The sequence below is a fragment of the Macaca mulatta genome, chromosome X, assembly GCF_049350105.2.
Source record: "Macaca mulatta isolate MMU2019108-1 chromosome X, T2T-MMU8v2.0, whole genome shotgun sequence".
NCBI classification, from domain to species: Eukaryota; Metazoa; Chordata; class Mammalia; order Primates; family Cercopithecidae; genus Macaca; species Macaca mulatta.
Window position 1 is genome coordinate 53,825,608 of NC_133426.1, and position 12,698 is coordinate 53,838,305.

The 12,698-nt window shown below is 42.7% G+C and overlaps 1 protein-coding gene across 18 annotated transcripts in view; it reads right to left on the bottom strand.

Moving 5' to 3' along the window:
* The window catches only part of PHF8 (PHD finger protein 8), a 109,906-nt gene that overhangs the window by 58,854 nt on the left and 38,354 nt on the right, over positions 1-12,698 (bottom strand). For all 18 annotated transcript variants that reach the window (XM_077989073.1, XM_015127505.3, XM_077989074.1 and 15 more), the window contains 3 exons: positions 5,323-5,410; positions 4,895-5,001; positions 2,618-2,709 (listed from right to left, as the gene is read on the bottom strand). In XM_077989073.1, coding sequence (XP_077845199.1) covers positions 2,618-2,709; positions 4,895-5,001; positions 5,323-5,410 — 287 coding nt within the window. The remainder of the gene's footprint in view (positions 1-2,617; positions 2,710-4,894; positions 5,002-5,322; positions 5,411-12,698) is intronic.

Sequence of the window (12,698 nt, forward strand, 5' to 3'; positions counted from 1 at the left end):
TAGAAAAGAAAGAAAGGCCAGGTGTGGTGGCTCACGCCTGTAATCCCAGCACTTTGGGAGGCTGAGGTGGATGGATCAGGAGTTTGAGACCAGCCCGGCCAACACGGTGAAACCCCATCTCTATTAAAAATACAAAAATTAGCCAGGCATGGTGGCACATGCCTGTAATCCCAGCTACTCAGGAGGCTGAGGCACGAGAATCACTTGAACCCGGGAGGCAGAGGCTGCAGTGAGCTGAGATCGTGCCACTGCACTCCAGCCTGGGCAACAGAGCAAGGCTCTGTCTCATAAATAAATAAATTAATTAAATAAAATATTGAAAAGCTTCATTCCTACCCTGTCCCTGCCATCAATCCCACCCTGGGCCGGGCGCGGTGGCTCAAGCCTGTAATCCCAGCACTTTGGGAGGCCGAGACGGGCGGATCACGAGGTCAGGAGATCGAGACCATCCTGGCTAACACAGTGAAACCCCGTCTCTACTAAAGATACAAAAACTTAGCCGGGCGAGGTGGCAGGCGCCTGTAGTCCCAGCTACTCAGGAGGCTGAGGCAGGAGAATGGCGTGAACCCAGGAGGCGGAGCTTGCAGTGAGCTGAGATCCGGCCACTGCACTCCAGCCTGGGTGACAGAGCGAGACTCCGTCTCAAAAAAAAAAAAAAAATCCCACCCTGTTCCTGCCATCAATCTCATCATCCCACTCCCACAGGTAACCATTTTCATTAGTTTCTACATCCCAGATCATATATTCAGGCAAGTGTATACTAAGATAATTCTTATTTCCCCCGTTTTTACATATAAAGTGGCACACTATACACATGGTTGTGCACCTTTACTTGACAAATTCTGGAGATCTTTCCAAATCAGTACATACAGAGCTTTTTTTTTTTTTAATAGCTGATTAGTGTTCAGTTGGATAAACGGACACTTGCACATTTCTAAAACCCACTTTGGCAGTATGCATCAAGAGCCTTACATTTTTTCATATACTTTGATTCAGTAATTGTTCTTCCAGGAATCTATCCTGAAGAAACAATCAAGAAATGAGGGACAAAAACAGACATTTACTGTATGATTCTTTAAAACTATTCCCTCAAAGAAATAAAAAGGAAGCAGCAAAAAGCAAGTAGTTAGGCAAGGATGGTACATTCCTGCAAAAGAATATCACATAACTATCAAATGTTTCTGGAGAACTTTGGTGACACAGGAAAATTAAGATAAACCAATAGATTCAAACACAAAACTGGATATACAGTTGACCCTTAAACAACATGGGTTTGAAATGTATGGGTCCATTTATATGCAGATTTTCTTCTGACTCTGCCACCTGGGACAGCCAAGACCAACCCCTCTCCTTTTTCTTCCTTCTCAGCCTACTCCATGTGAAGACAAGGATAAAGCCCTTTATGAGGATCCACTTCCACTTTATGAACAGTAAACATACGCTTTCAGCTTACTTTATTGTAATAATACAGTATATAACACAAATAACATATACAAAATATGTGTTGACTATGTTACTGGTAAGGCTTCTGGTCAACAGTAGGTTGTTAGCAGTTAAGGTTTTTTTTTTTTTGAGACGGAGTCTCGCTGTGTCTCCCAGGCTGGAGTGCAGTGGCGTGATCTCGGCTCACTGCAAGCTCCGCCTCCCGGGTTCACGCCATTCTCCTGCCTCAGCCTCCCAAGTAGCTGAGACTACAGGCGCCCGCCACCACGCCCGGCTAGTTTTTTTTTTGTATTTTTAGTAGAGACGGGGTTTCACCATGTTAGCCAGGATAGTCTCGATCTCCTGACCTCGTGATCCACCCGCCTCGGCCTCCCAAAGTGCTGGGATTACAGGCTTGAGCCACCGCGCCCGGCCAGCAGTTAAGGTTTTAGGGAGGCAAAAGTTATATGTGGAAATCTGACTGCATGGGGGGCAGGGTCTGCGCCCCAACCTCCACATTGCTCAAGTGTCAACCACACAGTGTGACAGTAATTATGTTTTTAAAATGCACATAAAAAAGACCAGAAGGAAGGCCGGGCGCGGTGGCTCAAGCCTGTAATCCCAGCACTTTGGGAGGCCGAGACAGGCGGATCACAAGGTCAGGAGATCGAGACCATCCTGGCTAACATGGTGAAACCCCGTCTCTACTAAAAATACAAAAAACTAGCCGGGCGAGGTGGCGGGCGCCTGTAGTCCCAGCTACTCCGGAGGCTGAGGCAGGAGAATGGCGTGAACCCGGGAGGCGGAGCTTGCAGTGAGCTGAGATCCGGCCACTGCACTCCAGCCTGGGCGACAGAGCGAGACTCCGTCTCAAAAAAAAAAAAAAAAGACCAGAAGGAAATGTAGGCAAGTGTTAAATAGTAGTTCCCGCTGAGTGTAAAAATTATAGGCAATAATTTTCCTTCTTTATGCTCTTCCTCATTTTTCCAATACTCTAGGGTAATGTTGTATTACTTTTTATCATCAGAAAGAAAGATTTTAAAATGTAATCTAAGGAATCCTAGCCCAGGCCTCCACTCTACACCCAGGGGCCCACAAGCTTCTCTGGACTCTTCTGTCTCTCCAAAACATCTACCAAATCCAGTCCCTACAAAGGGCAAAATTCCAGAGGAGGTAGAGAAATATGCATATTTACTTCTTTCCTTGTCCAGGCTCTAAAGGCCAAGTTCAAGGCTTTGCCACCATGGACCAGGTAGGAAGCAGGGTGTCTCCTGTTCTCTCGCAAACCTAAAGGAGGAAAGAGGAAAGCAGAGTGTCAACAAAGCCATGCAGGAAAGTGAAGGACTTGGGACTTTTGTTAAGACAACCAGAGAAAATGCTCAAGGTTCTGAGCACCACTGCAGATCTCAGTTCTTCCAATAGTGTTCGTTTACTGAGTATCTACTAAGTGCTAGGAATGTGATATCTATTATCTCATTTAACCCTTATACCTATCCTGTAAGCAAGGTATTATCTTCATTATACAGCCCAGGAAATTGAGGTTCAGAGAGGCAAAGTCAAGACCAAAGGCACACACCTAGTAAGTGCTAGAGCCATGACTAAAACCATGTGTATTTGAATCTGAGGCTTGTGCCCCTTCCATGACATTACTGTGCCTGTTGGGTTTCAAAATGAGAACACTCAGGAGGACTATGAATTCTACCTACACAGACTTGAAGGGCCATTAATGTACAAGATGGATTAGCTGTGTTCTGCCTTATGTCAGGAGGCTACTACAAACAGCCAGATTTAGGCTCTATAAATAATTTTCTACTGAACCAAGCTGTTTAGAATAAGTAATGAACAGTTAGTCATCCAACATTTGATTGAAAACTTAAGTGACAGTCTGGGTGGCAGAGTAAGAGTTTGAGGTATTGGCTATGAGGCTGTACTCATGGCCCCTGAGATTCTTTGTAACTCATCAATACTGATTTCTCCTGGCCAAGTCAACTTGAAGAATCTTAGGCCTAAGTAAGGGACCCATTCTATTCTCGATCACATCAGGGAAGAGGAAACCCAGTAAGCAAATTGGCTTCCAACTGGGCTAACGCCCAGGAACAAAAACAACGATGCCAGGACGGTCAGGACTGGGCCTTATCTCCAGGGGAAGCAGATCCAGGAAACTCTCAGACTATCCAGATTGAGCTTTTTATCTTAACCAGCAGGAAATAGAGATACTTTCACTGTGATCCAATATTCTCAGTCACACTTGCTAAACAAAAAGGTTAAAATCCATGCCCTGCCATGTATTGTGCTGAGTAAAAAAGTGAATCTGAGAAGGTCACATACTATATGATTCCATTTATACAATATTCTTGAAATGACAAAATTCAGCCAGGCGTGGTGGTTCTCACGCCTGTAATCGCAGCACATTGGGAGGCTGAGGCGGGCAGATCATGAGGTTAAGAGATTGAGACCATCCTAGCCAACGTGGTGAAACCCCGTCTCTACTAAAAATACAAAAATTAGCTGGGCATGGTGGCATGTGCCTATAGTCCCAGCTACTCCGGAGGCTGAGGCAGGAGAATCGCTTGAACCCGGGAGGCGGAGTTTGCAGTGAGCAGAGATTGCGCCACTGCACTCCAGCCTGGCGACAGAGTGAGACTCCATCTCAAAAAGAAGAAAAAAAAAAAGTACAAAAACTAGCTGGGTGTGGTGGCGGGTGTCTGTAATCCCAGCTACTCAGAAGGCTGAGGTAGGTGAAGCTTGAACCCAGGAGGTGGAAGTTGCAGTGAGCCAAGATCACGCCACTACACTCCAGCCTGGGTGACAAGAGTGATACCCTGTCTTGGGGGGAAAAAAAAAAAAAAGAAATGACAAAATTATAGAAATGGAAAACAGATTAGTGGTTTCCAGAAGTTATGGATGGTACAGGGGGGACAGTGGGTGAAACTATAAAGGAGTAGTATTGCTGGGTACTGTGGCTCATGCCTGTAACCCCAGCAAAAGGAGTCTGAGGTGGGAGAATCGTTTGAGGCCACGAGTTTGAGACCAGTCTGGTCAACATAGCAAGACCCTGTTCGTACAAAAAAATTACAAAATTAGCTGGGTGTGGGGGCCCGTGCCTATAGTCTTATCTACTCGGCAAACAAAGGCTCCTAGGAGGATTGCCTGAGCCCAGGAGTTTGAAGCTGCAGTGAGCCATGATCGCACCACCGCACTCCAGCCTGGGTGACTGAGTGAAATCCTGTCTCAAAAAAGAAGGGGCTGGGGGCTGAGTGGGTAGCACTAGGGTGATTGTTTTTAAAGCACTAATTACCACTTTTTAAAAATTGAACATCTTTAAGGTACACAACATGGTTTTAATTTACATACTGAGATCTTTCTGGTGATGAAATAGTATCGTGTCTTGACTGCGCTACTTACACATACACACACACTCATTCACTCAGGGGAGAGGGGCAAAAAGGACAGTTGGCAAAGGGCTCCATACCACGAAAGATGTCCAGGATGTGCTTTCCCACATACCAACAGATGGTCTCAAAGTTGGGGAATTTGAAGAGGTCTGCTGTGCTCAGCCGCTTCTCAATCTCATAGGCTCTAGGAGGAGGAAACAAAACAACAAAAACAAGGATTCATTTACCGAGCACCTACTATGAATCAGGTATTGTTCTGGATGCTTTGTATCTCTAATCCTCAAAACGACTCTGCAAGATCTGGCTTTATACATTAGGAAACTTGGGCTCAAAGGTTATATAACTTGCCCAAAGTCAAATAACTATTAAGTGCAGAAAAGGTGTTAATCTTCAGCTGAACATGATCAGGAACAAGGAACCATTCCTTTCTGGCTTTCTACATTGTACTCCTCACTCCAGCAGACAGGAATGGCCAACATGGAATCACCATAGTTTCAGGACTCACTTGAGCTGCATCTCGATGTTAAGGCTGTGTAAGAAGTTCCCTCCAAAGGCAAGGCAGTCCACAGGCGTCAGCACAGCATGGATCCATCCTGCAGTGTAACAGGGTAAAATCAAAGCTGGCAAAGGGTCTTTCTTCCTCTGGTTATCTCCACTACCTACTCATCTCAAACCCAACTCCTTAAGAGCAGTTAGCCTCCAAACTGGCTCCCCAACACCAGATGTTCTCAAAGTGTGGTCCAAGGAATCCTCAGGCTCCCTGAGACTCTTTCAGAGAAGCTGAGATGCCAAAACTATATTCATGAGAATATTACGATGTTCTTTGCCTTTTTCACCCTTATTCTCATGGGTATACAGTGGAGTTTTCCAGAGGGTACATGATGTGATATCAAACAGAATGAAAGCAAAAGCAGATCTGGGGATCTAACAATTTTTGATTAACCCAGATATTATAGAGATTTGCAAAGATGTAAAACAATGTCACTCTTCCCACTAAACATTTTTGAAAATAGTTTTCATAAAAAATTTTTATTTATGCTAACATGTAATGGGCTTATAATTATTTTTTAATAAATTAACAAGTATTTTAAAATTTTCTATTTTAATTTATATGGTAAAAATTGATAAATATAAACCACACAATAAAAAGCTCTTCTGGGTCCTTAATTTTTAAGAGTATAAAGGAATCCCAACTGTTTGCAAACCACTGCTCTACAATAATCTCATATCTATCCTTCACATCCAATCCTGAGCGATATATCTAAAATATAAATTAGGGTCAGGCGTAGTGGCTCATGCCTGTAATCCCAGCACTTTGGGAGGCCGAGGTGGGCGGGTCACCCGAGGTCAGGAGTTTGAGATCAGCCTGACCAATATGGCAAAACCCCGTCTCTACTAAAAATAGAAAAATTATCTGGGCATGGTAGCAGGCACCTGTAATACCAGCTACTCGGGAGGCTGAGGCAGGAGAATCGCTTGAACCTGGGAGGCGGAGGTTGCAGTGAGCCGAGACCACACCATTGCACTCCAGCCTGGGCGACAGGTATGAGCCACTGCGCCCGACCTATATTATTCTTTTTATCTTTTGGTACATCTGAAATATTTCATTAGAAACTAAATAAACAAATAAACCTTCAATGGCCCTCAATCGCCTCCGTGGTAAGTTCAGTCGACCTACCTTTTCACTTTCACCCACCCCAGCCCTTGTTGTTTAAGCTCTAGTATCCATAAGCTGCGTCACACAGTTTTGGTTTGCTTCCACCTTTCCCTATGTCTGAAATGCCATTCCTGTCTTTCTTTTCTTAGTTAACCCCTACTCACCCTTCTAGTGTCGCTCTCCTAAGATTTTCACAAACCTCTGGGCTAGACTAAGCGCTCTTCTCTGTGCTTCCAAAACTAAGGGTGAATACGTCTATTGGTGCTATTGTGGCTAGTAGATTATACTGAAACAGCCTATCAATCTTTTGTCCTTAGCACTTAGCCCAATGCTAGAGCACACAGTAGACACTCAATGCTCGTGGCACTAAGTAGATTGCACCTGGTGTGTGGGCATTTCTACCAAGATGTAAATTAATTAACTCAAACCGCTAATGGGCAAATTCAATTCACCAGTTACTAAATGCCCAGTATAGAAAAGTCATTATGGAATAGACTAGGCAAAGGATTCAAAGATGGATGAATAAATGCCTGGGAACAGAAAACTATAAAAGAGAAAAGCAGATGTGGGTGGGAGTTGGGTGGGGAGTGAATGACCTGCCTCACCATGTATTAAACATTCTAAAAAACCAATGAAATCATACCAATAATATTGATAATTGAAGAGAAAAACAGACTTGTAAAACAACAGACAATCCAATATATATAAGACAATATATGGTTAGACAAATATAGAATTATATAACAAGAATTTGAAAGAAAGCATTGTAAGAATACCTTAGTGAGCAATTCCAAACATGCTTGACACAAAAATAGAAAATAGAAATTCTCAGCAAAGAAATACACAAGAAACAAAGGAAAATTTTAGGACTGAAATGTACTGTATCTGGGCCAGGTGTGGTGGCTCACACCTGTAATCCCAGCACTTTGGGAGGCCGAGGTGGGCGTATCATGAGGTCAGGAGCTCGAGACCAGCCTGACCAGCATGGTGAAACTGTCTCTACTAAAAATATAAAAATTAGCTGGGTAAGGTGGTGCACGCCCGTAATCCCAGCTACTTGGAAGGCTGAGGCAGGAGAATCACTGGAACACAGGAGGCAGAGGTTGCAGTGAGCTGAGATCGCGCCACTGCACTCCAGCCTGGGTGATAGAGCGAGACTCTGTCTCAAAAAAAAAAAAAAAAAAACTCTATCTAAAATTAATGCAATGGACAAACTCAACAGAAGAATGGAGACAATAGAAGAAACAGAATAATTCGAAGACAGAGAAACCGAAATTACCCAATCTGAACTTGAACAGAGAGAAAAAAGACACAGAAAAATAAACTTAAGGACTTGCGGGACTAAGACAAGATACATAACATTCATGTAATCAGAGATCCAGCAGAAGTTAGAGTATGAGTCTAAAAAAGTATTTCAAGAAATAATGGTGGCCTGGCGCGGTAGCTCACACCTGTAATCCCAGTACTTTGGGAGGACAAGGCAGGCAGATCACCTAAGGTCAGGAGTTCAAGACCAGCATGGCCAATATGGTGAAACCCCGTCTCTACTAAAAATACAAAAATTAGCGGGGCATGGTGGCACATGCCTGTAATCCCAGCTACTTGGGAGGCTGAGGCACAAGACTCACTTGAACCCAGGAGGCGGAGGTTGCACTGAGCCGAGATCGCACCACTACACTCCAGCCTGGGCAACAGAGTAAGAGTCCCTCTCAAAAAAAAAAAAAAAAGAAAACAAAAAAGAAAAGAAAAATAATGGCTAAAAATTTCACATATACGGCAAAAGACATAAACCTACACATTCAAGCAGCTCAGTGAACACATTCAGCATTATAAACCCAAAGAAATCCACGCCAAAAAAAACACATCATGGCCAAACTGCAGAAAACTTAAGAAAAAAAAAAAAAAAGAATGAAAGTATCAAGAAATGATACATTATCTATTGGGGAAAAGCAATTCAAATGACAGCCAAAATCTCATCAGAAACCACAGAGGCCAGAAGGAAACAGCAAAACATTCTTTAGGTGTTGAAAGAAAAGAACTATTAACCCAGAGTTCTATATCCAGAAAAATATCCTTCAGGAATGAAAGAAAAAAAAAAATCAAGACATTTACAGATGGAAAAAAACTAAGAACTTGTCGACAGTAGACCTACCCTGAAACTCTCAACACCAGAAAGGAAAACAGAATAGACGAGTAAAAACATGGGTAAATACCACAGAATTTCCTTCTCTTGAGTTTTCTAAATTATATTTCATAGGGAAAGCAAAACTTATAAAACTTTGTGATACAGTTCTCAACATACGCAGAGAATAGAAGCCCTCTTGGTGTAGTGGGTAGCACGACAATCTCATAATCAATGTATGAAGAGAAATATTTAAGACAAATACATGGAAAAATGTAAAACATGACTAATTGTAGAAAAATGTGAAGGATAAAGGGATGTAAAAAGAGGTAAGGTTTTGGGCCTGGTGTGGTGACTCACGCCAATAATCTCAGCACTTTAGGAAGCCGAGATGGGTGGATCACTTGAGCTCAGGAGTTTAAGACCAGCCTGGGCAACATGGCAAAACCCCATCTCCACTAAAACTAAAAAAAAAATCAGCCAGACGTGGTAGTGTACATCTGTGGTCCCAGTAACTTGGGAGGCTGAGGTGGGAGGATTGCTTGAGCCCGGGAGGTCAAGGCTGCGGTGAGCTGTCATCTTACCACTGCATTACAACCTGGGTGACAGAATGAGATTCTGTCTCAAAAAAAAAGAGGTAAGGTTTCAACCCTTCCCTCAAACAGGTAATATGTAAATACTAGTAGACTGTGATATGCTATGTATGTATAAAGTAATAATTAAACACTAAAAAATAACTAGAAAACCTATATGAAAGCTGAACCAAAAAATTCTTATGAAAATTCAAGGGACTGGCTGGGCCCTATGGCTGACGCCTGTAATCCCAGCACTTTGGAGACTGAGGCAGGTGGATCACTTGAGGTCTGGAGTTCGAGACCAGTCAAGTCAACATGGTGAAACCCCGTCTCTACTAAAAATACAAAAAAATTAGCCAGGCATGGTGACGGGTGCCTGTAATCCCAGCTACTCGGGAGGCTGAGGCAGGAGAATCGCTTGAACCCAGGAGGCAGAGGTTGCAGTGAGCTGAGACTGCACCATTGCACTCCAGCACGAGCAACAAGAACAAAACTTCATCTCAAAAAAAAAAAAAATTCAAGGGGCTAAATAATACTGAAAAAGAAAAAGTTGGAGCACTGGCACTTCCCAATTTCAAAACTTACTACAAATGTACAATAATCGAGATGGCCTAACATTGTTAGAAGGATTGATAGAATAGAATTCAAGGACCAGAAATAAACCCCCATCTTTGGTCAACAGATTTTTGACACAGGTGTCAAGACAATTCAATGGGGAAAGAACAGTCTTTTCAAAAGGTTCTGGGACAACTAGATAACTACATACAAAACAAAGAAATTGGACCCTTATCTCATACCATATACAAAAATTTAAAAATGGATGAAAGATCTAAATGTAAGAACTAAAACTATAAAATGCTTAGAAGAAAACTTAGGCATAAATCTTCATGAACTTGAATTAATCAAGTCTCTTAGACACCAAAAGCATAAGCAAATAAAGAAAAAAATAAATTGGACATCAAAATTTGTAACTTTTGTCCTTCAAAGGACACTATCAAAAAAGTGACAAGACAGCCCCAAGAATGAGAGAAAATGTTTGCAAATCATATATCTGGTAAAAGTCTAGTATCCAAAGTATATAAATTCTTATAACTCAACAATGAAAAGACAATCTAACTAAAGAATGGGCAAAAGATTTAAATAGCTATTTCTCAAAAAAAAAAAAAAAACTATACAAGTGCCCAATGAACATGCAGAAAGATGTTCAACATCAAAGGTCATCCAGAAAACAGAAATCAAAACCTCAATGAGATACTACTCTACACCCATTAGGATGGCTACAATCATAAAGAGACAGCAATAAGCACTGGAGGAAGATGTGAAGAAACTGAAATTCTCATAATTACTGTTGAGAATATAAAATGGTGCATGCAGCTGCTTTGAAAAGTTTGTCAGTTCCTCAAAAAGTTAAACACAGAGTTACCATATGACTCAGCAATTCCCCTCCTCGATATATACCCAAGAAGAAATGAAAACACATGTTCGCACAATAACTCGTACATGAATGTTCACAGCAACACTATTCATAACAGCCAAAAAGTGCAAACAACTCAAATGTCTATCAACTGACTAATGGATAAACAAAATGCGGCATATCCACACCACAGAATATTACTCAGCTGTTAAAAAGAATGAAGTGGCCAGTGCAGTGGCTCACGCCTATAATCCCAGCATTTTGGGAGGCCGAGGCGGACAGATCACGTGGTCAGCAGATCGAGACCATCCTGGCCAACATGGTAAAACCCTGTCTCTACTAAAAATACAAAAATTAGCTGGGCATGGTGGCACGTGCCTTTAGACCTTGCTACTTGGGAGGCTGAGGCAAGAGAATCGCTTGAACCCGGGAGGCAGAGGTTGCAGTGAGTGGAGATCGCGCCACCGCACTCCAGCCTGGCAACAGAGCGATACGCGATACTCCGTCTCAAAAAAAAAAAAAGAAGTGCTGGCTGGGGAGCGGGAGTGGCTCACATCTGTAATACCACCACTTTGGGAGGCCTAGGTGGGTGGATCACCTGAAGTCAGGAGTTCGAGACCAGCCTGGCCAATATGGTGAAACCCCATCTCTACTAAAAATACAAAAATTACCCAGGCAGTGGTGGCAGGTGCCTGTAATCCCAGCTATTCGGGAGTCTAAGGCAGGAGAATCGCTTCAGCTTGGGAGGTAGAGGTTGCAGTGAGCCAAGATCGTGCCACTGCACTCCAGCCTGGACATACTGATAAATGCTATAACATGGATGATTCTTGAAAACATTATGAGTGAAAGAAGCTAGACACAAAAGACAGCATATTACAACATTCCATTTATATGAAACATTCAGAAGGTGAAATCCATATACAAATGAAGTTAAAAACGGGTTGTCAAGGGCTGGCGGACAAACGAATAAAGAGTGACTGCTAATGAGTATAGGGTTTCTTTTTAAAACAATGAACATTTGGGCCAGGCACAGTGGCTCACGCCTGTAATCCCAACACTTTGGGAGGCCGAGGCGGGTGGATCACCTGAGGTCAGGAGTTCAAGACCAGCTTGGCCAACATGGTGAAATCCCATCGCTATTAAAAACACAAAAATTAGCTGGGCGTGGTGGCATAAGCCTGTAGTCCCAGCTACTCGGGACGCTGAGGCAGGAGAATCACTTGAACCCGGAGGCAGAGGTTGCAGTAAGCCGAGATCATGCCACTGCACTCCAGCCTGGACAAAAGAGTGACTCCATCTCAGAAAATAAATAAATAAAATAATGAACATTCTCTGGTATTAGATAGCAGTGACGTACAACCTTGTAAATATATAAAGAACTGAATTGTACCCTTTAAAATGGTAAATTTTACAACATATAAGATGTATCTTAATTTTTCAAAAGCTCATTTAACTTAATGAAAATACAACATATCAATATTTGTGTGACACACCTACATCAATGCTGAGAGGGAAATTTAGGGAAAGTCTGAAATCAATAACTAAGCTCTCATCTCAAGACTACAAAAAGAGCAAAATAAACCAAAAGCAAGCAGAGGGAAGGAAAAATAAAGATAAAAGCAGAAATCAATACAACTGAAAACAAAAAGACAACAGAGAAAAATCAATAAAACAAAAAGTGGGCCGGGTGTGGTGGCTCACCCCTGTAATCCCAGCACTTTGGGAGGCCAAGGCAGGCAGATCACGAGGTCAGGAGATCGAGACCATCCTGGCCAACATGGTGAAACCACGACTCTACCAAAAATACAAAAATTAGCCAGGCGTGGCGGCCGGCACCTGTAATCCCAGCTACTCGGGAGGCTGAGGCAAGAGAATCACCTGAACCTGGGAGGCAGAGGTTGCAGTGAGCCGGGATCGGGATCGCACCACTACACTTCAGCCTGGGTGACAGAGTGAGACTCTGTCTCAAAAAAAAAAAAAAGTGGCTCTTTGGATATATCAATAAAAATTGACCAATCTGTAGAAGACTGACACAAACAAAAGAGAAAGCACAAATAACTAATGTCAGGAATGATACAAAGAATACCACTAGAGACTTGGAAGATATCAAAAG